Source organism: Ranitomeya variabilis, chromosome 2 (genome assembly GCF_051348905.1).
Source record: "Ranitomeya variabilis isolate aRanVar5 chromosome 2, aRanVar5.hap1, whole genome shotgun sequence".
NCBI lineage: Eukaryota > Metazoa > Chordata > Amphibia > Anura > Dendrobatidae > Ranitomeya > Ranitomeya variabilis.
This window is the reverse complement of record NC_135233.1, coordinates 367157525-367183804: the sequence shown is the minus strand read 5'-3', so window position 1 is coordinate 367183804 and position 26280 is coordinate 367157525. Positions and strand designations below refer to the sequence as shown.

Below are 26280 nucleotides of genomic sequence, written 5' to 3'. Positions count from 1 at the left end.
ACATCAGAGGCCCCGCCCATTGGACGCGCCTTCCACATCGACGCCTTGATTCTATTGGTCAGGCTCATTTTGAGTGACGGGAGTGGAACAATGCAGGGGGCGTGGCTTTAAAGTGACTGCTGCGGCGGGGACTCGGGACGAGTTGTGAGGAGTGTGAGGACTGGGGCGGAAGAGCGGGGAGGCGCCGGGCGGTGCTGGGACAGATGGGCGACCGCGGGGAGGCACCGGGCGGTGCGGGGTTAGAGGGGCCATCGCAGTCGGCCTGTTGCAGGTTTCTTATTCAGTCATTTTTTTTTTAAGGTTTAAAGACAAAAATAAATTTACGAATAAGAGACCTCAGCTTATTACCGTAGTTCCAAGATATAAGACAAGACTTAAAAAAATATATATATTTTTTAAGAAATTATTTGCAGCAGCCTGGAAAGTGAGAATTGTAAAAAGTGTGCGCTCTGCTGCCATCTAGTGGCGAAGAACAACAATTGCCGTACATTTCCTATAGACAGGTATGACTGCGCAGTGCTTGAGTACAAAGATTCCGCTGTTGCCGTTGGTAACTGACTGCGAGTTATCACCGCCCTGTTGTCAGACGGGTGACAGCTCCCACAATGCACTGCTCTTCGGTATAAAGCAGCCAGGTGGGTTCTGCGTTCACGTTGGGTGTGAATAGAGGCAACAAGTTATTTCAGGGCCAACTGGGCAAAGTGACGTTTTCCTTGAAGTTCGCGTTTTTTTTCTGCCTTGGCAAAATGCCAGAAGTGGTGCTGAGTGTGATAACAGGATGTGGTGAGCAGATGTGCTGCGCGCACCCCTCCTCCGCCTGCCCCCCACATCCTGCTGTCATCCAGGTCAGGGGTACAAAACCCGCAGAGGGGACCCTGGGGGCAGAGGAGACGCCCCAGGCGCAGGATGGTAAGCAGCCGCTCCGCTCCCCGTCCGATAGCTTCCTGAGGGTGATAGGGTCTGTGACCTCCGTGGGGTCTGTGACCTCCGTGCTCCCTGCAGCCCCCTAGTCATGGCCGCCTGCAGTGTACGGGACAGTCGTACTGGTGCTCGGGGGCGGCGTTAGCCAAAAAATACCCTGCAGGGAATTGTTATTGAAGCAATTGTCTGATATCTTCTGTATAGTCGGGGATTTTATGTCTTATCCATGGGAGGTAATAAGTCGTTATACGTCATCTGATGAGTGATCCCTACCTTATATGTATAACACTGAGCGGTGCGGTGAGTGATCCCTACCTTATATGTATAACTGAGCGGTGCGATGAGTGATCCCTACCTTATATGTATAACACTGAGCGGTGCGGTGAGTGATCCCTACCTTATATGTATAACTGAGCGGTGCGATGAGTGATCCCTACCTTATATGTATAACTGAGCGGTGCGGTGAGTGATCCCTACCTTATATGTATAACTGAGCGGTGCGGTGAGTGATCCCTACCTTATATGTATAACTGAGCGGTGTAGTGAGTGATCCCTACCTTATATGTATAACACTGAGCGGTGCGGTGAGTGATCCCTACCTTATATGTATAACTGAGCGGTGCGATGAGTGATCCCTACCTTATATGTATAACACTGAGCGGTGCGGTGAGTGATCCCTACCTTATATGTATAACTGAGCGGTGCGGTGAGTGATCCCTACCTTATATGTATAACTGAGCGGTGCGATAAGTGATCCCTACCTTATATGTATAACTGAGCGGTGCGATGAGTGATCCCTACCTTATATGTATAACACTGAGCGGTGCGGTGAGTGATCCCTACCTTATATGTATAACTGAGCGGTGCGGTGAGTGATCCCTACCTTATATGTATAACTGAGCGGTGCGATAAGTGATCCCTACCTTATATGTATAACTGAGCGGTGCGATGAGTGATCCCTACCTTATATGTATAACACTGAGCGGTGCGATGAGTGATCCCTACCTTATATGTATAACTGAGCGGTGCGATGAGTGATCCCTACCTTATATGTATAACTGAGCGGTGCGATGAGTGATCCCTACCTTATATGTATAACTGAGCGGTGCGGTGAGTGATCCCTACCTTATATGTATAACTGAGCGGTGCGATGACTGATCCCTACCTTATATGTATAACACTGAGCGGTGCGGTGAGTGATCCCTACTTTATATGTATAACACTGAGCGGTGCGATGAGTGATCCCTACCTTATATGTATAACTGAGCGGTGCGATGAGTGATCCCTACCTTATATGTATAACACTGAGCGGTGCGATGAGTGATCCCTACCTTATATGTATAACTGAGCGGTGCGATGAGTGATCCCTACCTTATATGTATAACTGAGCGGTGCGATGAGTGATCCCTACCTTATATGTATAACTGAGCGGTGCGGTGAGTGATCCCTACCTTATATGTATAACTGAGCGGTGCGATGACTGATCCCTACCTTATATGTATAACACTGAGCGGTGCGGTGAGTGATCCCTACTTTATATGTATAACACTGAGCGGTGCGATGAGTGATCCCTACCTTATATGTATAACTGAGCGGTGCGGTGAGTGATCCCTACCTTATATGTATAACTGAGCGGTGTAGTGAGTGATCCCTACCTTATATGTATAACACTGAGCGGTGCGATGAGTGATCCCTACCTTATATGTATAACTGAGCGGTGCGATGAGTGATCCCTACCTTATATGTATAACTGAGCGGTGCGATGAGTGATCCCTACCTTATATGTATAACTGAGCGGTGCGGTGAGTGATCCCTACCTTATATGTATAACTGAGCGGTGCGATGACTGATCCCTACCTTATATGTATAACACTGAGCGGTGCGGTGAGTGATCCCTACTTTATATGTATAACACTGAGCGGTGCGATGAGTGATCCCTACCTTATATGTATAACTGAGCGGTGCGGTGAGTGATCCCTACCTTACATGTATAACTGAGCGGTGTAGTGAGTGATCCCTACCTTATATGTATAACTGAGCGGTGCGATGAGTGATCCCTACCTTATATGTATAACTGAGCGGTGCGATGAGTGATCCCTACCTTATATGTATGAGGGTATGTCTCCACGGTCAGGAAACGCTGCTTTTTTGACGCTGCGCAGAGCTGCAGCGTCAAACAAGCAGCGTCCAGATGTTCCAGCATAGTGGAGGGGATTTTATGAAATCCCGTCTCCACTATGCGTGGAAACCCGCACGCGGCGGCCCTGCGACTCCGGACATGCTGCGCGTCTTTTCAGAACGCAGCATGTCCGTACACCTTGCGGGGACGCAGCGTCCCCGCAAGGCATATCACAGGGCCCTATGGCGAGGGGTGCGATGATCCCGGATGTGTACTGTACACATCCGGCATCATCGCGTCCCAGAAAGGGGGCGGGGCTTAGCGCCGAGCGGCTTCGCCGCTGCGGCGATCCCGCCGGGAAAACGGACCGTGGAGTCATACCCTAACTGAGCGGTGCGATGAGTGATCCCTACCTTATATGTATAACTGAGCGGTGCGGTGAGTGATCCCTACCTTATATGTATAACTGAGCGGTGCGATGACTGATCCCTACCTTATATGTATAACACTGAGCGGTGCGGTGAGTGATCCCTACTTTATATGTATAACACTGAGCGGTGCGGTGAGTGATCCCTACCTTATATGTATAACTGAGCGGTGCGGTGAGTGATCCCTACCTTATATGTATAACTGAGCGGTGTAGTGAGTGATCCCTACCTTATATGTATAACTGAGCGGTGCGATGAGTGATCCCTACCTTATATGTATAACTGAGCGGTGCGATGAGTGATCCCTACCTTATATGTATAACTGAGCGGTGCGATGAGTGATCCCTACCTTATATGTATAACTGAGCGGTGCGGTGAGTGATCCCTACCTTATATGTATAACTGAGCGGTGCGATGACTGATCCCTACCTTATATGTATAACACTGAGCGGTGCGGTGAGTGATCCCTACTTTATATGTATAACACTGAGCGGTGCGATGAGTGATCCCTACCTTATATGTATAACTGAGCGGTGCGGTGAGTGATCCCTACCTTATATGTATAACTGAGCGGTGCGATGAGTGATCCCTACCTTATATGTATAACTGAGCGGTGCGATGAGTGATCCCTACCTTATATGTATAACTGAGCGGTGCGATGAGTGATCCCTACCTTATATGTATAACTGAGCGGTGCGATGAGTGATCCCTACCTTATATGTATAACTGAGCGGTGTGATGAGTGATCCCTACCTTATACGTATAACTGAGCGGTGCGATGAGTGATCCCTACCTTATACGTATAACTGAGCGGTGCGATGAGTGATCCCTATTTTACAGGTGCATCTCACAAAATTAGAATATCATCAAAAAGTTAATTTATTTCTTCAGTACAAAAAGTGAAAATCATATATAGAGTCATTACACACAGAGTGATCTATTTCATGTGTTTATTTCTGTTAATGTTGATGATTATGGCTTACAGCCAATGAAAACCCAAAAGTCGTTATCTCAGTAAATTAGAATAATTAACAAAAATCACCTGTAAAGGCTTCCTTAAGTGTTTAACAAGGTCCCTTAGTCTGTTTCAGTAGCTCCACAATCATGGGGAAGACTGCTGACCTGACAGATGTCCAGAAGGCAGTCACTGACACACTCCACAAGGAGGGGAAGCCACAAAAGGTCATTGCTAAAGAAGCCGGCAGTTTACAGAGTGCTGTATCCAAGCAGATTAATGGAAAGTAGAGTGGAAGGAAAGAGTGTGGTAGAAAAAGGTGCACAAGCAACCGGGATAACCGCAGCCTTGAAAGGATTGTTAAGAAAAGGCCATTCAAAAACATGGGGGGGATTCACAAGGAGTGGACTGCAGCTGGAGTCATTGCTTCAAGAGCCACCACACACAGACGTGTCCAGGACGTGGGCTACAAGTGTCGCATTCCTTGTGTCAGCCACTCATGACCAATAGACAACGCCAGAAGTGTCTTACCTGGGCCAAGGAGAAAAAGAACTGGACTGTTGTCAGTGGTCCAAGGTGTTGTTTTCAGATGAAAGTAAATGTCGCATTTCATTTGGAAATCAAGGTCCCAGAGTCTGGAGGAAGAGTGGAGAGGCCACAATCCAAGCTGCTGGAGGTCTAGTGTGAAGTCTCCACAATCAGTGATGGTTTGGGGAGCCATGTCATCTTCATGTGTAGGTCCACTGTGATTTATCAAGACCAAAGGCAGCGCAGCCGTCTACCAGGAAATTTTAGAGCACTTCATGCTGCCCTCTGCCGACAGCTTTATGGAGATGGAACTTTCATTCTCCAGCAGGACTTGGCCCCTGTCCACACTGCCAAAAGTACCAATACCTGGTGTACAAACAGCAGTATCAGAGTGCTTGATTGGCAGCAAACTCACCTGACATTAACCCCATAGAGAATCTATGGAGTATTGTCAAGAGGAAGATTTCATTGGCTGTAAGCCATAATCATCAACATTAGCAGAAATAAACACATGAAATAGATCCATCTGTGTGTAATGTCTCTATATAATATAGGAGTTTAACTTTTTGTATTGAAGAACTGAAATAAATTAACTTTTCGATGATATTCTAATTTAGTGAGAAGCACCTGTAGATGTGTAACACTGAGTGGTGTGATGAGTGATATGTATTGTATATGAATTTATACAGCCACCACTAGAGGGAGCTCACCACATACAGATTTATACAACCAACACTATGGGAAGCGCACTACATACAGATTTATACAGCCACCACTAGGGGGAGCTCACTACATACAGATTTATACAGCTACCACTAGGAGGAGCTCACTACATACAGATTTATACAGCTACCACTAGGAGGAGCTCACTACATAGAGATTTATACAGCCACTACTAGAGGGAGCTCACTACATACAGATTTATACAGCCACTACTAGAGGGAGCTCACTACATACAGATTTATACAGCCACCACTAGGGGGAGCTCACTACATACAGATTTATACAGCCACCACTAGGGGGAGCTCACTACATACAGATTTATACAGCTACCACTAGGAGGAGCTCACTACATACAGATTTATACAGCTACCACTAGGAGGAGCTCACTACATAGAGATTTATACAGCCACTACTAGAGGGAGCTCACTACATACAGATTTATACAGCCACTACTAGAGGGAGCTCACTACATACAGATTTATACAGCCACCACTAGGGGGAGCTCACTACATACAGATTTATACAGCCACCACTAGGGGGAGCTCACTACATACAGATTTATACAGCCACTACTAGAGGGAGCTCACTACATACAGATTTATACAGCCACCACTAGAGGGAGCTCACTAAATATGATTCTGTACAGCTAGTGCCGGTACTCAATTGGAGTTGTATTTGCATGTTTTCAATGAGCTCCCCCTAGTGGTGGCTACAGCGTCACAAAAAGCAGGGAAAGGAGTTTATTTCCAAGTCTTTCCCCACCACTAATTACAGACCAGGAACCACCATTACACCATTTTCCAATCCCTGCTTCAATAATTGACAGGATCCAATTTTAACGAAAGAGCCTTCGTGAGCAAAAGAACAAAAAGATTGCTCAGTTGGCAATTTATATGTTGCAGGTGGTATATTGCACACAGAGAATACAGATGATGCAATGTCAGCCTTGTGGTTGTAGATTGCACACATCAGGATTTTGTAATCTGCAGAGTCTAATGGGGATTAGTCAGCGAGTAGAACTTGTGCTGCACTTTCCATCTGATGGGCTGCAAAGTCATTTGTTGACCATTGTAAATGCAGCACAGTGTAGCAAAAAGGTAATATTCTTGTAATATGAAGCCTCCACTAGATAGCGCCAATAGAAGACATATTTATTGTAAAGATAAAAGAGGACCTGTTGGGTTCCACTGAGTAGAGGTGGCAAATTCTTAGGTGGTGTGACCCATACCCTTTAAGAAAATTCATACTACAACAGGAAAGGCAGTGTGCTAGTCAGCGCCATAAGTGCTTGCCTCAGGGCAATGCTGCCAAGAGGTGAGCAAGTGAGGGGCTATGACAAGCACTGAGTGTGCGCCAATACGCATTGAGAATGACAGAGACTGTGTCAATGTGGAGGAAGAGCAGCTGAAGACGTTGCAAGCAGGCTATATAATGTCTGACTACTTCTGCTAAGACAGTTTAACCATCTAGCGCCTTGTGACATGTAATATTGTGTAACCATAAAGGAACTCACTACCTACCGAGCAATCCCCACAAAAGACATGAAAATGGTGAACCCCTCCAAAGTCCCCCCTATATGCATTGTTTACACGTGAGGGATTCTTCATAGCCGTAGCGGTAACCACATGATAGCCCATGTGAAGTTTTGAGGTGGTGTTGTAGACTCCTTTTGTTAAGGCTTCTACAAAATTCAAAGATCAGACAGAAGGAAGTATGTGATGACTCCTACGTATACCTGACAATGAGTACGGTGCCCATATGTCTGGTACTAATATAAGATATTTAACTGGCACTTTCCTATACAGCACACGTAACACAATGCTATTAGCAACCATGATTCATTAGACCATCTCACATGAGGCAATTAACTAGATTACTCCAGTTCACACACAACAGTAGGCTGACAACTGTGACACTTTAGCAAAACTTAATGTAGCCTGCTGGCAATGTCTTCAGCTGCTCTTCCTCCACCTTGACAGTCTTCCTGTCAATTTCAATACATCTTGGCACATAATTCATTTTGAGTTTCATCTAAAGGGCATTTCAAAACCAAGTGGGTGCCAAGAATGAGATCTCATTGGACTGCTGCCTAGTTTCCTTGTCTTGTTACTCAAGTTATAAACCGGTGTAATTATATTATTTAATCCCCCCACTCATATCTCAGCCAGTCATTGGAGTATGGAATATGGGGACATAATTATTGCTCTTAAGATGGTGAGGACGTGTTGGGGCTTATTCATGGATGGAAAACAAGGATGAGTTCAGCTCATTTATTTTTATACACGAGACCTGCGGCCCCGGCTTAGTGTTAGTGTCCATTTGTGTGAACCATAGTACACTCATTGTCTCTACAATTATTCTTATTCCTGCTGTTGAGCGACTCGAATCTTATTCACACAGGGGATATCTTATTCCGAGACTGCTCAGTTTAATTATAAGGGTTTTCCCAAGACCGAATGCACCCACCGATCAGCCCAAATCTGCTCTTGATGTAAACAGTGAACAGCTCAAGAAACTCTCACCAGCTCAAAAGTGGTCATTTGTTTTATTTTATTTTATCCCCACTGCTCCCCTGATTACTCTGTTTTTTGTTTTATTAAAATCCACCATGTGGTTCCAGAGTTATGGGCCTTTATACTTAGTACTCATTCTTATGGTCTTCACCAAGGGGCGTGGCTGACAGGATCCTCTGGGTCGTGTCTTTAGTATTCTTTGCATAATTATGCTGTGAGCCACGCCCCCACGGTACAAACCTTATACATAAATATAAAGGTCCATATCTTTGGAACCGTATGGTCGATTTTAATAAAACAAAAAATGGATTACTCAGGGAAGAAATGAGCATACAATAAGGGCAAAAACTGGTCACTTTTGATTTGGTGACAGGTCATCTTTAATTACATAATGGACGTAGGTAAAAGAATAAGAAAAGGTTAGGGGTATGACTGGGTGACTGAGCAACATGGAAGATGAAGACCCCCGTGTTTCTGCCTTGGATTTGTAGTTGGCACTGCTGCAGATCCACACAGTTGTTGTTCTGAATGGCTATTTATTAGCTTTTTTCTTATTTCCATGGTAAACTACATTTTGTGATGGCACAAGAAATCCAAACAAAAAAATCCTGATGTCTGTGAAGACGTTTTTTATTAAAAAAAAATGTGAATTTCACTCTGACTTTGGTGTGGAATCCTCGATGAAATCTTTGTAAAAATGAACAAGTGTGAACCTATGTAAACGACTAAATAGGACATAAAAAATGATTCCAAGGTCAATGAGTTTTCCTGTCACCACTCTGTCATCAGTCAGACTCGCTGGTGGTGTGTGACGTGGACCCTGATCTCAGAGAGAAGCTGAGGAAGTTCCGCTTCCGGAAGGAGACCAATAATGCCGCCATCATGAGTGAGTGACCGACTGTGAGGATCCCGCGGGACGCTCCTCAGGGTTGTGTATTACCGGAGGACAAGAGCTCATTATTCTTGTCTCTTTCATAGTGAAGATCGACAAGGAGAAGCAGCTGGTGGTCCTGGAGGAGGAATTCGTGGTAAGTCATCCAAAAATGTGTTTCCCTAGAGTACAGGTTTCCAAAATGTGGCTCACCTGATGCCCAACTACAACTCCCAGCATGCCCTGATAGCCTGTGTCCTGGGTAAAAAGTTGCTACCGGTGGTGAATGACAGTGTGCTATCGCCTTTTCTCTATATAGAGCGTCCGTGTGTGTGGGGGTCAGATGAGGAGCGTGCATGTCTGTGCAGGGTCTGGAGGAACACCGTTGAGCTGACATTGTGTGGCCACCTATAGCCCTGACCCTAAGGCCGGAGTCACACTAGCGTATGACATCGGATACGAGACCATTGGATGTATATGCTGATGACCTCGGCTTCAGTTCTCCTGAGAGTGTAAGGAGTGCCATGCTACCGTGCTCCGGTGGTCTCACGTGAGAGGATCACAAGCACAGGTGCGAAGGAGACGGAGAAAGTAATTTCTACATCTCCTCCATTGCAGGTGTTTGCGGGAATCGCACTGCACTCGGGTGATATCCGAGTGCAGTGCGATGTTTCACACTCACCCACTGACTGATATGGGTGCGTGCGATCCAGTTCTCCAATGCAATTGCACCATGCTGCCGAAGCGGCATGAGAAAATTATGGCAGATGTGAGCTGCCCCATAAGTTAACATTGGGCACAGTGCAATCCGATTTTTTTCATTGGATTGCACTTGCCTGATTCCATTGCAAGTGGGAGCGAACCCTAAGGCCTCTTTCACACGTCAGTGTCTATGGTATGTGTGGTGACAGTTTTCACATGTACCGGAGACACTTCCACAGGTAGACCCATTCAAGTGAACGGATCTGTGCTTGTCATCAGTGTGAGACGTACCGGCACCTGGGAAGCAGCGGTACTGTTCGCGCTTTTGTCCGGTGTCGGGTGCTGATGATGGCTCTCATCATTCTCCCCTGCGATCAGCGCAAGCAGGGGAGAATGTTGAAAGTTACACTCAACTGATAAGAGTGAGGGCAGGCGGTGGCTGATGGGTCTACTACTCCCATCAGCTTACACCTGCTGCCGCTAATAACAGAGGGCAGACGGCGACTGATGGGAGTATTCATCACCCGCCACCTGTGCTATAAATAAATGAAATTAAAAAATGACGTGGGGTTCCCTTGTATTTTTGCTAAACTGGCAGGCAAAACTCACAGCTCGGCTCTGCAACCCTCAGCTGTCAGCTTTTGCAAGGCTGGTTATCAAGAATAGAGGGGTCCCCACGCCTTATTTTTAAATTATTTAAATAAATAATTTAAAAAAACGGCATGGGGTCCTCCCCCCATTTTTGTTGCTAAAGCTCATAGCTGGGGGCTGGTATTCTCAGGCTGGTAAGGGGCCATGGATATTGACCCCCTCCCCAGCCTAAAAATAGCAGCCCACAACTTCCCAGAAAAGGCACATCTACAAGATGCACCAATTCTGGCGCTTAGCCTCGCTCTTCCCACTTGACCTTTGGCGGTAGCAAGTGGGGTTAATATTTGTGGGGTTGAAGTCAGCTTTGTATTTTCAGGTGACTTCAAGCCCACAGGTTAGTAATGGAGAAGTGTTTATAAGACACCTATCCATTACTAATCCTAAAGTTATATGGTAAATAAAGACACGGCCAGAATAAAGTCTTTTTTTAGAGATAAAACAAAACACACTTTTACTTTTTTATTTAAAAATAACAAACACAGTTAAACTCCCCTAACGCCCATTCTATTGTAGCCCTCGTCTCCTGTAAGGAAACAAAAATAAAAAACAAGCATATCCCTCACCTGTCCTTCGTTCTGTCCCACGCCATAATCCATGTCTGGGGGACTGTCCAGGCTGAGAACTACTGGTGAATGATGTCACGGGCTATTTTTGGATTTGTGACAGCTCTTGTTCCACTTTGTTTAAATGTAGCTTTTTTTCCTTTCAGTCCATTGGGGGTTAATGTCAGTACCCCTCCCCCATAGCAATCTGGTGTAACTGCAGTGCGGTTAGGTCAGCTGATGTGGTGGTGACCACTCCCACAATCCTTTAAATGGTCACCTGATGCAATAGCTGACTGGTGATAGAGTTTATCTTTGGAGACCAGCCTAGCAGGAGCAGCTCTCTGGTGTGAGCCATTTCTGGTGTTTGGAGTCCTGTTGCTGTGCTATCTATGGTGTGGAGCTTGGCAGCACTGTCTGGAAGCTAAGTGCTGTATTTTCACCTTGTCCCTTTGGTGTTTGTCACTGTCCCCTGTGTTGTTTTATCTGCAGTGGTGCGTCTAGTGCTCCTTGCCGGCAAGTGCACTAGCCAAGGCAGTATTAGGTGACAGCGAGGGACTTAGGTTTGTGACAGCAGCGGGGGGAAGGACCCGCTTAGGGCATTAGGGGAGTGCAGGGACAGCTCCCATTTCCCTATCTGTAGGGTCTTTCTCTCCCCAATACCATCCCCTTGTGTGTGTTTTGCGCCATCCGCTCACCGACCACCCGTTGGGTCACAATACGTATTGTGACAAATGAGCTGCTGCGAATGCAGTGTCAGTGACCAGTGGTGATGTTATCAAGGTTACTGTTGGTCACTGAGGCTGCGTTCCCAGCCGGGCTGAACTGTGGTGACCTCAGCAGCCTGAGAAAGTCAGTAAGTTCACCGCAGTTCAGAGGCCAAATACAGGGAAAACCCACGTAATTAAAAAAAAAATAAAATTTTATAGCGCAGGTGGCGGCTGATCAATACTCCCATCAGCTGCCAGCTGCTCTCGCTGTTATCAGTTGAATACAACTCTCAATATTCTCCCCTGCTAGCGCTGATTGCAGTGTGATCAGGGGAGAATGATAAGAGCTGTCTTCCGCACCTGGCACCGGGGAACAACGTGAACAGAACCACTGCTTCCCAGGCGTCGGTACATGTGATACTGATGCTTTACAAGGGCGGCACACGTATGCCATAAATATTACACACACAGACACTGATATCTCCAGGACCAGAAAAATCAGGACGTGTGAAAGAGTCCTAAGACTAATTCCAGGGACTAAACTCAGAATTATGTGTTTCAGGACATTTCCCCCGATGATCTACAGAACGAACTCCCGGAGCGTCAGCCTCGATATCCGGACAAATCACCTTCATTACAAAGAAATTTTTGTACTTTAGATAGTTCCTGTCCATTCTCCTCTAGTTCTGTACTATCTATCTATCTATCTATCTATCTATCTACAGTTAGGTCCATATATATTTGGACAGAGACAACATTTTTCTTATTTTGGTTATAGACATTACCACAATGAATTTTAAACAAAACAATTCAGATGCATTTGAAGTTCAGACTTTCAGCTTTCATTTGAGGGTATCCACATTAAAATTGGATGAAGGGTTTAGGAGTTTCAGCTCCTTAACATGTGCCACCCTGTTTTTAAAGGGACCAAAAGTAATTGGACAATTGACTCCAAGGCTATTTCATGGACAGGTGTGGGTAATCCCTTCATTATGTCATTCTCAATTAAGCAGATAAAAGGTCTGGAGTTGATTTGAAGTGTGGTGCTTGTATTTGGAAGGTTTTGCTGTGAAGTAAACATGCGGTCAAAGGAGCTCTCCATGCAGGTGAAACAAGCCATCCTTAAGCTGCGAAAACAGAAAAAACCCATCCGAGAAATTGCTACAATATTAGGAGTGGCAAAATATACAGTTTGGTACATCCTGAGAAAGAAAGAAAGCACTGGTGAACTCATCAATGCAAAAAGACCTGGGCGCCCACGAAAGACAACAGCGGTGGATGATCGCAGAATAATCCCCATGGTGAAGAGAAACCCCTTCACAACAGCCAACCAAGTGACCAACACTCTCCCGGAGGTCGGCGTATCAATATCCAAATCTACCATAAAGAGAAGACTGCATGAAAGTAAATACAGAGGGTTCACTGCACGGTGCAAGCCACTCATAAGCATCAAGAATAAAAAGGCTAGACTGGACTTTGCTAAAAAACATCTAAAAAAGCCAGCACAGTTCTGGAAGAACATTCTTTGGACAGATGAAACCAAGATCAACCTCTACCAGAATGATGGAAAGAGAAAAGCATGGCAAAGGCGTGGTACAGCTCATGACCCAAAGCATACCACATCATCTGTAAAACACGGCGGAGACAGTGTGATGGCTTGGGCATGCATGGCTGCCAGTGGCACTGGGTCACTAGTGTTTATTGATGATGTGACACAGGACAGAAGCAGCCGAATGAATTCTGAGGTATTCAGAGCCATACTGTGTGCTCAGATCCAGCCAAACTGATTGGTCGTCGTTTCATACTACAGATGGACAATGACCCAAAACATAAAGCCAAAGCAACCCAGGAGTTTATTAAAGCAAAGAAGTGGAATATTCTTGAATGGCCAAGTCAGTCACCTGATCTCAACCCAACTGAGCATGCATTTCACTTGTTAAAGACTAAACTTCAGACAGAAAGGCCCACAGACAAACAGCAACTGAAAACCACCGCAGTGAAGGCCTGGCAGAGCATCAAAAAGGAGGAAACACAGCGTCTGGTGATGTCCATGAGTTCAAGACTTCAGGCAGTCATTGCCAACAGAGGGTTTTCAACCAAGTACTAGAAATGAACATTTTATTTAAAATTATTGAATCTGTCCAATTACTTTTGGTCCCTTTAAAAACAGGGTGGCACATGTTAAGAAGCTGAAACTTCTAAACCCTTCATCCAATTTTAATGTGGATACCCTCAAATGAAAGCTGAAAGTCTGAACTTCAACTGCATCTGAATTGTTTTGTTTAAAATTCATTGTGGTAATGTTTATAACCAAAATTAGAAAAATGTTGTCTCTGTCCAAATATATATGGACCTAACTGTATCTATCTATCTATTATCTATCTATTATCTATCTATATATCATCTATCTATTATCCATGTATTATCTATCTATCTATCTGTCTGTCTATCTATCTATCATCTGTCTATCTATCATCTGTCTATTATCTATCTATTATCTATCTATTATCTATCATCTATCCAATTCTATAATTATTCTGTACAATGCATGTGATTTCCTTGACCTTCGGCCACGTTCCTGGTGTACAGTTATAGGTACGCGCACGATGACGGGAGGATCTCTTACCCACTGTGTATGATATTTTCCAGTCCAGTAGGTAAGTGAACATTAAAATAATGATATTATGGGAGAAACTCAAAAGCGGATGCCTAGTTTTCTCCTTGCAGTCAGGTGTGGGTGGGAGCCGTCCCTTGTAGTGTTCCCATATCTGTCAGAGCACAAAACTAAGCACAGAGCAGCTCTTGCTCCAGAGGACCACAGTACAGAACTACGTGGCCGTTGTAGGCTACGTTCACATTTGCGTTGTTTGGCGCAGCGTCGTCGACGCATGCGTCATGCGCCCCTATCTTTAACATGGGGGGGCGCATGGACATGCGCTGGTATGCGATGTACTGCGTTTTACGACGCATGCGTCATATAGACGCACAAGACAGGGCGCAGGGGACGCTACTTGTAGCGTTTTCCCTGCGCCGAAAGTCCCGATCTGTAGGATCTTATGACAACGCATGCGTCGCAAAACGCTGCGTTGTGTACATGCGTTGTTGGTTGCGTCGCCGACGCTGCGCCCAACAACGCAAATGTGAACGTAGCCTTAGTGAGCACCATGCAGTACCACCTTTTTCCTGTAGTGGCCGCCAGATAGTTTTCCTTCAGAGAAAACTTTTTAGATTATTGTAACAAAGATTTTTTTTTTTCACTTTTACATTTTTTTCTCCCATCATACCTCAGTGTGGAGCTAAGGAATGGAGAAGCTTTTTTCCTGTACACACTGTTGTCCTCTGCTGACACACCTGCTGATTGTGCAGGCGTCCTGCTACTTATACCCAGATGCAGAGGTGAGCTGAGCTGCACGATCCCTTTAAGGCATATGAAATGCTGGTCTTAAGTAAATGTGCTCCATTGGGTATAAATTCTCGTAGCACATTCTCTGAGCAGAGATATTGCCGGAGCTGCCATTAGATTTTCTCTAAAGTAGGAATTGTGACAAATTTATGGGAGCGTTTACGATTGATCCTGTGCTCGCCTGTAATAACTCAGCGTCGGTGTCTGTAGCTGCGGGAGACTCTGCCGGGTCTGGGAATGTTCAGCGTTATATGTGTTTGTCTGCAAATCACTTTGTTTAAGAATGATGTTTAACCCGTGTAATGTGCCGCAGAGACAGCAAGAAGAGTTACTGGACCTGGGGGAGGGATATTATCTCTGTGAGAGCTGGGGTGGAGCTTTGTCTACAGGAAGTGGGGGCGGGTCATTGTCTCTACAGGAAGTGGGGGCGGGTCATTGTCTATAGGAAGTGAGGGTGGGTCATTGTCTACAGGAAGTGGAGGCAGGTCATTGTCTATAGGAAGTGGGGGCGGGTCATTGTCTCTACAGGAAGTGGGGGCGGGTCATTGTCTATAGGAAGTGGGGGTGGGTCATTGTCTATAGGAAGTGGAGGCGGGTCATTGTCTATAGGAAGTGGGGGCGGGTCATTGTCTCTACAGGAAGTGGGGGCGGGTCATTGTCTCTACAGGAAGTGGGGGCGGGTCATTGTCTCTACAGGAAGTGGAGGCGGGTCATTGTCTATAGGAAGTGGGGGTGGGTCATTGTCTATAGGAAGTGGAGGCGGGTCATTGTCTATAGGAAGTGGGGGCGGGTCATTGTCTCTACAGGAAGTGGGGGCAGGTCATTGTCTCTACAGGAAGTGGAGGCGGGTCATTGTCTATAGGAAGTGGGGGTGGGTCATTGTCTATAGGAAGTGGAGGCGGGTCATTGTCTATAGGAAGTGGGGGCGGGTCATTGTCTCTACAGGAAGTGGGGGCGGGTCATTGTCTCTACAGGAAGTGGAGGCGGGTCATTGTCTATAGGAAGTTGGGGTGGGTCATTGTCTATAGGAAGTGGAGGCGGGTCATTGTCTATAGGAAGTGGAGGCGGGTCATTGTCTATAGGAAGTGGGGGTGGGTCATTGTCTATAGGAAGTGGGGGTGGGTCATTGTCTATTGGAAGTGGGGGCGGGTAATTGTCTCTACAGGAAGTGGGGGCGGGTCATTGTCTCTACAGGAAGTGGGGGCGGGTCATTGTCTATAGGAAGTGAGGGTGGGTCATTGTCTACAGGAAGTGGAGGCAGGTCATTGTCTATAGGAAGTGGGGGCGGGTCATTGTCTCTACAGGAAGTGGGGGCGGGTCATTGTCTATAGGAAGTGGGGGTGGGTCATTGTCTATAGGAAGTGGAGGCGGGTCATTGTCTATAGGAAGTGGGGGCGGGTCATTGTCTCTACAGGAAGTGGGGGCGGGTCATTGTCTCTACAGGAAGTGGGGGCGGGTCATTGTCTCTACAGGAAGTGGAGGCGGGTCATTGTCTATAGGAAGTGGGGGTGGGTCATTGTCTATAGGAAGTGGAGGCGGGTCATTGTCTATAGGAAGTGGGGGCGGGTCATTGTCTCTACAGGAAGTGGGGGCAGGTCATTGTCTCTACAGGAAGTGGAGGCGGGTCATTGTCTATAGGAAGTGGGGGTGGGTCATTGTCTATAGGAAGTGGAGGCGGGTCATTGTCTATAGGAAGTGGGGGCGGGTCATTGTCTCTACAGGAAGTGGGGGCGGGTCATTGTCTCTACAGGAAGTGGAGGCGGGTCATTGTCTATAGGAAGTTGGGGTGGGTCATTGTCTATAGGAAGTGGAGGCGGGTCATTGTCTATAGGAAGTGGAGGCGGGTCATTGTCTATAGGAAGTGGGGGTGGGTCATTGTCTATAGGAAGTGGGGGTGGGTCATTGTCTATTGGAAGTGGGGGCGGGTAATTGTCTCTACAGGAAGTGGGGGCGGGTCATTGTCTCTACAGGAAGTGGGGGCGGGTCATTATCTATAGGAGGTGGGGGCGGGTCATTGTCTACAGGAAGTGGGGGCGGGTCATTGTCTCTACAGAAAGTGAGGGTGGGTCATTGTTTTTACAGGAAGTGGGGTCTGCTCATTGTCTATAGGAAGTGAGGGTGGGTCATTGTCACTACAGGAAGTGGGGGTGGGTCATTGTCTCTACAGGAAGTGGGGGCGGGTCATTGTTTTTACAGGAAGTGGGGTCTGCTCATTGTCTATAGGAAGTGGGGGCGGGTCATTATCTCTACAGGAAGTGGGGGTGGGTCATTGTCTCTACAGGAAGTGGGGGCGGGTCATTCTCTACAGGAAGTGGGGGCGGGTCATTGTCTCTACAGGAAGTGGGGGCGGGTCATTATCTATAGGAAGTGGGGGCGGGTAATTGTCTACAGGAAGTGGGGGCGGGTCATTGTCTCTACAGGAAGTGGGGGCGGGTCATTGTCTCTACAGGAAGTGGGGGCGGGTCATTGTCTCTACAGGAAGTGGAGGCGGGTCATTGTCTATAGGAAGTGGGGGTGGGTCATTGTCTATAGGAAGTGGAGGCGGGTCATTGTCTATAGGAAGTGGGGGCGGGTCATTGTCTCTACAGGAAGTGGGGGCAGGTCATTGTCTCTGCAGGAAGTGGAGGCGGGTCATTGTCTATAGGAAGTGGGGGTGGGTCATTGTCTATAGGAAGTGGGGGCGGGTCATTGTCTATAGGAAGTGGGGGCGGGTCATTGTCTCTACAGGAAGTGGGGGCGGGTCATTGTCTCTACAGGAAGTGGAGGCGGGTCATTGTCTATAGGAAGTGGGGGTGGGTCATTGTCTATAGGAAGTGGAGGCGGGTCATTGTCTATAGGAAGTGGAGGCGGGTCATTGTCTATAGGAAGTGGGGGTGGGTCATTGTCTATAGGAAGTGGGGGTGGGTCATTGTCTATTGGAAGTGGGGGCGGGTAATTGTCTCTACAGGAAGTGGGGGCGGGTCATTGTCTCTACAGGAAGTGGGGGCGGGTCATTATCTATAGGAAGTGGGGGCGGGTCATTGTCTACAGGAAGTGGGGGCGGGTCATTGTCTCTACAGAAAGTGAGGGTGGGTCATTGTCTATAGGAAGTGAGGGTGGGTCATTGTCTCTACAGGAAGTGGGGGTGGGTCATTGTCTCTACAGGAAGTGGGGGTGGGTCATTGTTTTTACAGGAAGTGGGGTCTGCTCATTGTCTATAGGAAGTGGGGGCGGGTCATTATCTCTACAGGAAGTGGGGGTGGGTCATTGTCTCTACAGGAAGTGGGGGCGGGTCATTGTCTCTACAGGAAGTGGGGGCAGGTCATTGTCTCTACAGGAAGTGGGGGCGGGTCATTATCTATAGGAAGTGGGGGCGGGTCATTGTCTACAGGAAGTGGGGGCGGGTCATTGTCTCTACAGAAAGTGAGGGTGGGTCATTGTCTATAGGAAGTGAGGGTGGGTCATTGTCTCTACAGGAAGTGGGGGTGGGTCATTGTCTCTACAGGAATTGGGGGCGGGTCATTGTTTTTACAGGAAGTGGGGTCGGCTCATTGTCTATAGGAAGTGGGGGCGGGTCATTATCTCTACAGGAAGTGGGGGTGGGTCATTGTCTCTACAGGAAGTGGGGACGGGTCATTGTCTCTACAAGAAGTGGGGGCGGGTCATTGTCTCTACAGGAAGTGGGGGCGGGTCATTGTCTGTACAGGAAGTGAGGGCGGGTCATTGTCTATAGGAAGTGGGGGTGGGTTATTGTCTCTAAAGGAAGTAGGGACAGGTCATTGTCTCTACAGGAAGTGGGGGCGGGTCATTGTCTATAGGAAGTGGGGGCGGGTCATTGTCTCTACAGGAAGTGGATGCGGGTCATTGTCTATAGGAAGTGGGGGTGGGTCATTGTCTCTACAGGAAGTGGATGCGGGTCATTGTCTATAGGAAGTGGGGGCGGGTCATTGTCTCTACAGGAAGTGGGGGCGGGTCATTGTCTCTACAGGAAGTGGGGGCGGGTCATTATCTATAGGAAGTGGGGGCGGGTCATTGTCTACAGGAAGTGGGGGCGGGTCATTGTCTCTACAGAAAGTGAGGGTGGGTCATTGTCTATAGGAAGTGAGGGTGGGTCATTGTCTCTACAGGAAGTGGGGGTGGGTCATTGTCTCTACAGGAAGTGGGGGCGGGTCATTGTTTTTACAGGAAGTGGGGTCGGCTCATTGTCTATAGGAAGTGGGGGCGGGTCATTATCTCTACAGGAAGTGGGGGTGGGTCATTGTCTCTACAGGAAGTGGGGACGGGTCATTGTCTCTACAAGAAGTGGGGGCGGGTCATTGTCTCTACAGGAAGTGGGGGCGGGTCATTGTCTGTACAGGAAGTGAGGGCGGGTCATTGTCTATAGGAAGTGGGGGTGGGTTATTGTCTCTAAAGGAAGTAGGGACAGGTCATTGTCTCTACAGGAAGTGGGGGCGGGTCATTGTCTATAGGAAGTGGGGGCGGGTCATTGTCTCTACAGGAAGTGGATGCGGGTCATTGTCTATAGGAAGTGGGGGTGGGTCATTGTCTCTACAGGAAGTGGATGCGGGTCATTGTCTATAGGAAGTGGGGGCGGGTCATTGTCTCTACAGGAAGTGGGGGCGGGTCATTGTCTCTACAGGAAGTGGGTATGGGTCATTGTCTATAGGAAGTGGGTGCGGGTCATTGTATCTACAGGAAGTGGGGGCGTGTCATTGTCTACAGAAAGTTGGGACGGGTCATTGTTTCTACGGGTCACTTTCTCTCTCCCTGAAGTGGGGACGGGTCATTGTTTCTCTACAGGAAGTGAGGGCGGGTCATTGTCTCTCTACCGGAAGTGGGGACGGGTTATTGTCTGTACCGGAAGTGGGGACAGGTCATTGTCCACAGGAAGTGGGGATGGGTCATTGTCTCACTACAGGAAGTGAGAATGGGTCATTGTCTCTACAGGAAGTGGATGCTGGTCATTGTCTACAGGACATGGATATGGATCATTGTCTATAGGAAGTGGGTGTGGGTCTTTTGTGTACAGGAAGTGGGTGTGGGTCATTGTCTCTACAGAAAGTTAGGGCAGGTCATTGTTTCTACAGGAAGTGAGGGCGGGTTATTGTCTCTAAAGGAAATTGGAATGGGTCAGTGTCTCTCCACAGGAAGTGAGGGCAGGTCATTGTCTGCAGGAAGTGGGGATGGTTCATTGTTTCTCTATAGGCAGTGGGGCCTTGTCATTGTCTCTCTAGAGGAAGTGGGGACTGGTCATTACCTCTCTACAGGAAGTGGTGGCAGGTCACTGTCTCTCTACAGGAAGTGGTGGTGGGTCATTGACTCTACAGGAAGTGATAGCGGGTCATTGCCTCTACTGTAAGTGGGGGTGGGTCATTGTCTCTCTACAAGAAGTGGGGGCAGGTCATTGTCTCTCTACAGGAAGTGGAGGTGGGTCATTGTCTATCTACAGAAAGTGGGGGTGGGTCTTTGTTTCTCTACAGGAAGTGGATGTGAGTCATTGTCTCTCTACAGGAAGTAGGGGCAGGTCTTTGTTTCTCTGCAGGAAGTGGGGGTGGGTCATTGTCTATAGGAAGTGGAGGCGGGTCATTGTCTATAGGAAGTGGGGGTGGGTCATTGTCTATAGGAAGTGGGGGTGGGTCATTGTCTATAGGAAGTGGGGGCGGGTAATTGTCTCTACAGGAAGTGGGGGTGGGTCATTGTCTCTACAGGAAGTGGGGGCGGGTCATTATCTATAGGAAGTGGGGGCGGGTCATTGTCTACAGGAAGTGGGGGCGGGTCATTGTCTCTACAGAAAGTGAGGGTGGGTCATTGTCTATAGGAAGTGAGGGTGGGTCATTGTCTCTACAGGAAGTGGGGGTGGGTCATTGTCTCTACAGGAAGTAGGGGCGGGTCATTGTTTTTACAGGAAGTGGGGTCGGCTCATTGTCTATAGGAAGTGGGGGCGGGTCATTATCTCTACAGGAAGTGGGGGTGGGTCATTGTCTCTACAGGAAGTGGGGGCGGGTCATTGTCTCTACAGGAAGTGGGGGCGGGTCATTGTCTCTACAGGAAGTGGGGGCGGGTCATTGTCTCTACAGGAAGTGGGGGCGGGTCATTATCTATAGGAAGTGGGGGCGGGTCATTGTCTATAGGAAGTGGGGGCGGGTCATTATCTCTACAGGAAGTGGGGGTGGGTCATTGTCTCTACAGGAAGTGGGGGCGGGTCATTGTCTCTACAGGAAGTGGGGGCGGGTCATTATCTATAGGAAGTGGGGTCGGCTCATTGTCTATAGGAAGTGGGGGCGGGTCATTATCTCTACAGGAAGTGGGGGTGGGTCATTGTCTCTACAGGAAGTGGGGGCGGGTCATTGTCTCTACAGGAAGTGGGGGCGGGTCATTGTCTCTACAGGAAGTGGGGGCGGGTCATTATCTATAGGAAGTGAGGGCGGGTCATTGTCTCTCTACCGGAAGTGGGGACGGGTTATTGTCTGTACCGGAAGTGGGGACAGGTCATTGTCCACAGGAAGTGGGGATGGGTCATTGTCTCACTACAGGAAGTGAGAATGGGTCATTGTCTCTACAGGAAGTGGATGCTGGTCATTGTCTACAGGACACGGATATGGATCATTGTCTATAGGAAGTGGGTGTGGGTCTTTTGTGTACAGGAAGTGGGTGTGGGTCATTGTCTCTACAGGAAGTGGGTGTGGGTCATTGTCTCTACAGAAAGTTAGGGCAGGTCATTGTTTCTACAGGAAGTGAGGGCGGGTTATTGTCTCTAAAGGAAATTGGAATGGGTCAGTGTCTCTCCACAGGAAGTGAGGGCAGGTCATTGTCTGCAGGAAGTGGGGATGGTTCATTGTTTCTCTATAGGCAGTGGGGCCTTGTCATTGTCTCTCTAGAGGAAGTGGGGACTGGTCATTACCTCTCTACAGGAAGTGTTGGCAGGTCACTGTCTCTCTACAGGAAGTGGTGGTGGGTCATTGACTCTACAGGAAGTGATAGCGGGTCATTGCCTCTACAGTAAGTGGGGGTGGGTCATTGTCTCTCTACAAGAAGTGGGGGCAGGACTTTGTCTCTCTACAGGAAGTGGAGGTGGGTCATTGTCTATCTACAGAAAGTGGGAGTGGGTCTTTGTTTCTCTACAGGAAGTGGACGTGAGTCATTGTCTCTCTACAGGAAGTAGGGGCAGGTCTTTGTTTCTCTGCAGGAAGTGGAGGTGAGTCATTGTCTCTCTACAGGAAGTAGGGGCAGGTCTTTGTTTCTCTGCAGGAAATGAGGGCAGGTCATTGCCGATGCAGGAAGTGGAGGGTTAGTCTTTTGTCACTCTACAGGAAGTGAGGGGCAGGTCTTTGTCTCTCTGCTCCTGCTCAAGCAGAACAGAGAAGTGGGCTCTCATTTCATAATGGCAAGCCAATGGACAATGGCAAGCACAGTGCATGAAGGGAAAAAAAGTTCCAGCACCTATAGTGCTAGTAGAATGTTAATGAAGATGAGTCTATAGCTGGTTACAAGACATGAGAATTGGCACAGAACATATTAATCTGATATGTGCAACAAAACCAGCTTTCCTCTTTTGGAGAATGAGGACACAGTATCTGCTTTTCTACAGGCTTTATGTGATAGGACATGAGCATGATAAAGGGCATTCATTCAGAGGATCATCTCATGACGTGTTACAGTGTATATGATACATATGTCTACCCCGTTATGTTCAATGTCCCTTTAACAAGCCGTGTATTACTTACAGGGTGTAAACCGGAGCAGCAAATGATGTACGCCGGAAGCAAGAACAGACTGGTACAGATTGCTGAGCTTACCAAGGTACAAGGGCAGGAGGAAAGGGCAGAGTCTAGATGTGAGAGCACCCTCTAGGGGGTGAATATTTATCTACATGTGGGGGTGAGGACACTGGGTACAAAGGAGAAACCTTTAAAGATGAGGGGACAACATATAGTTGCCATCATGGTTGGATTCACACCTAGGACCCCAGTCCAGCAAGCAACACTGGTAACCCGAGACCACCAAAGGCCTTAGTGTGGTATATGTCAAGCAATAGTTACAAAAAGGGTCCTTTTGTCTCACTGTGCATTACATGGACTAACTTCTGAAATTATTTTGTTACAAAATTCCCAAAAGTATCTACAATGCAAAAAATAAATACAAGGTATATACAATCCGTATAATACAAAATCTCACCAGTCCATAGAGCATCGCACCCGACGCGTGTTTCAAGCTAGATGTGATGAAACGCGCGTCGGGTGCTATTTTGTATGTACTGGTGAGATTTTGTATTATACGAGCCACTGTGCCTTAATCTGTATTCCATACTCATGGATTTATATTGTTTGTTATTTCTTTGATATCCCCCATGTATACTTATGCATTCCACTATGTCTTATTATGATGCCCTTATTACACCGGTGTACATCACTAACATTTAGATCATATCAGGTTGTATATACCTTGTATTTATTTCTTGCAGTGTAGCCCTATTGACTGTACGTACCCTGAAGGGCATACTTTATGGTATGATATTTCTCATCAGTCACACATCTTGTGTCTCGTATGTTTGTTCCGATTTCAATCATTGTTAAAATAAAATTTATATTTTTAATATATCTTATGCTTTGCACTTTCCTCTATTGTTTTTTTCTAGCTCCATGTGCAATTTAGGGCCCGTTTACTCTCTTGCTTATGATATTTCTATAGATTTAATTTCAAATGTATGTTTTGTTATTTCTATTAATTTTTTTTTTTAAATTTCATATCATAATCTGTAATAAAAAAAAATAAAATACAAATCTTGCAGTTTTCACAGTGGCCACTAGGGTTACTTTATACTCATGCTTCCTGTTCTTTACAGATTACAATGATTGTTTACACAAGATTCACCATTCTTAATAGGTGATGTCTCAGCTCACCTCCTCCTCCTCCTGTACAGTGACTGATAACACCTCTATATACAGTAGATAACACAGGATCCACCATTCACAATAGGTGATGTCACAGCTTACCTCCTCCTCCTATACAATGACCGATAACACCTCTATATACAGCAGATAACACAGGATCCACCATTCACAATAGGTGATGTCACAGCTCACCTCCTCCTCCTGTACAATGACTGATAACACCTCTATATACAGTTGATAGCATAGGATCCACCATTCACAATAGGTGATGTCATAACTCCCCTACCCCTCCTGTACAATGCCAGATAACACCTCTATATACAGCAGATAACACAGGATCCACCATTCACAATAGGTGATGTCACAGCTCACCTCCCCCTCCTGTACAATGACCGATAACACCTCTATATACAGTAGATAACACAGGATCCACCATTCACAATAGGTGATGTCACAGCTCACCCCTCCTCCTCCTGTACAATGCCAGATAACACCTCTATATACAGCAGATAACATAGGATCCACCATTCACAATAGGTGATGTCACAGCTCACCTCCTCCTCCTGTACAATGACTGATAACACCTCTATATACAGTAGATAACACAGGATCCACCATTCACAATAGGTGATGTCACAGCTCACCTCCTCCTCCTGTGTAATGACTGATAACACCTCTATATACAGTAGATAACACAGGATCCACCATTCACAATAGGTGATGTCACAGCTCTCCTCCTCCTCCTCCTGTACAATGACTGATAACACCTCTATATACAGTAGATAACACAGGATACACCATTCACAATAGGTGATGTCACAGCTCACCTCCTCCTCCTCCTGTACAATGACTGATAACTCCTCTATATACAGTAGATAACACAGGATCCACCATTCACAATAGGTGATGTCACAGCTCACCTCCCCCTCCTCCTGTACAATTACTGATAACACCTCTCTATACAGTTGATAGCACAGGATCCACCATTCACAATAGGTGATGTCACAGCTCACCTCCCCCTCCTGTACAATTACTGATAACACCTCTATATACAGTTGATAACACAGGATCCACCATTCACAATAGGTGATGTCACAGCTCACCTCCTCCTCCTGTACAATGACTGATAACACCTCTATATACAGTTGATAGCACAGGATCCACCCTTCACAATAGGTGATGTCACAGCTCACCTCCTCCTCCTGTACAATGACTGATAACACCTCTATATACAGTAGATAACACAGGATCCATCATTCACAATAGGTGATATCACAGCTCACCTCCTCCTCCTCCTGTACAATGACTAATAACACCTCTATATACAGTAGATAACACAGGATCCACCATTCACAATAGGGGATGTCACAGCTCACCTCCTCCTCCTCCATCCCCATGACTTTTTCACATGCTCATTAGATGCTCACACAGGGTCGGAGTCAGTCTATTCCTGTGAATGTACATGTGGATTTTCTGTCAGAACAGGAAGTTTGAGTCTATAATAGCCCCAGTGGCCGGTGTGAAAATTGCAAAAATTTTTATTTCTTTTTAACCCCTTCATGACATATGACGTAAACGTATATCAAATGCCGGCTCCCTGCCTTTGATGTTAGCTTGCACGCTGAGCCCCCATCTTTCCTCGCACATGATGGCTGATTTAATTAGCCATCATGTGCCCCTAACAACCAGGGATGGAGCGGAGCTCTGCCCGCGGCTGTGAGCCTGTCTGTCATTACGATCCTCCTCGGAAAGCCGGCCTGAAGGAGGTCGTGAATTTCGCTATACATAGCAGTGAAGAAAACCTATGCATGTTTGGTATCTGCGTACTCGTACTGACCTGAGGGATCATATTAACAGATCAGTTTTACTATATTGTGAACATGGTAAATAGAAAACTCCCCCAAAAATTACGGAATTGCACTTTTTCTTTTGCAATTTCCCGTTTTTCCCGTTTTACAGTGCACTACATGGTAAAATCAATGGTGTAATTCCAAAGTACAACTTGTAAAAATACAAAGTTACGTCTCTTTGGAAGAAGGGGAGGAAAAAACGAAAACAAAAAATCACCACGTCATGAAGGGGTTAATACAGATTGTGATGTGAAAAATTTGAATGAATTGTTAATTTTTGTTGTCAGTGCCCTTTAGGTCCCATACGTAATAACTCTGAAGGTCTTTCTTCTGCATTGTGACCTTGTGCAGGTGTTTGAGATCAGGACCACCAGTGACCTCACAGAAGAATGGCTGAAGGAACGGCTGAGTTTTTTTCGCTGAGATTGACCGAACTGACATTTCTTGTGTCGGACCACAAATGGTTTTGACTAATAAACACAAACTCTCTGCTA

The 26280-nt window shown here is 46.8% G+C and overlaps 1 protein-coding gene across 3 annotated transcripts; it reads left to right on the top strand.

The window, feature by feature from the left end:
- The first annotated feature begins 102 nt into the window (after positions 1-102).
- On the top strand, positions 103-26280 carry GMFG (glia maturation factor gamma). Of its 3 annotated transcripts, none has more exons than XM_077285881.1 (7): positions 103-153; positions 8977-9073; positions 9166-9215; positions 12226-12275; positions 14238-14320; positions 22772-22845; positions 26138-26280. In XM_077285881.1, exons 2-7 carry the CDS (start codon positions 9070-9072, stop codon positions 26207-26209), a joined length of 333 nt encoding a protein of 110 aa, XP_077141996.1. In that variant the 5' UTR covers positions 103-153; positions 8977-9069; the 3' UTR covers positions 26210-26280. The 3 variants fall into 3 exon arrangements, with proteins under 3 accessions (XP_077141996.1, XP_077141995.1, XP_077141994.1); XM_077285880.1 differs by lacking the exon at positions 103-153 and adding an exon at positions 358-503; XM_077285879.1 differs by lacking the exon at positions 103-153 and adding an exon at positions 774-909.

What these genes read in the sequence shown, in the direction of transcription:
- GMFG (XM_077285879.1), top strand. An exon ending in GATATTTTCCAGTCCAGTAG is followed by an intron (nt 14,321 to 22,771) that starts GTAAGTGAACAT and finishes TATTACTTACAG; the next exon opens with GGTGTAAACCGGAGCAGCAA. An exon ending in AGATTGCTGAGCTTACCAAG is followed by an intron (nt 22,846 to 26,137) that starts GTACAAGGGCAG and finishes GACCTTGTGCAG; the next exon opens with GTGTTTGAGATCAGGACCAC.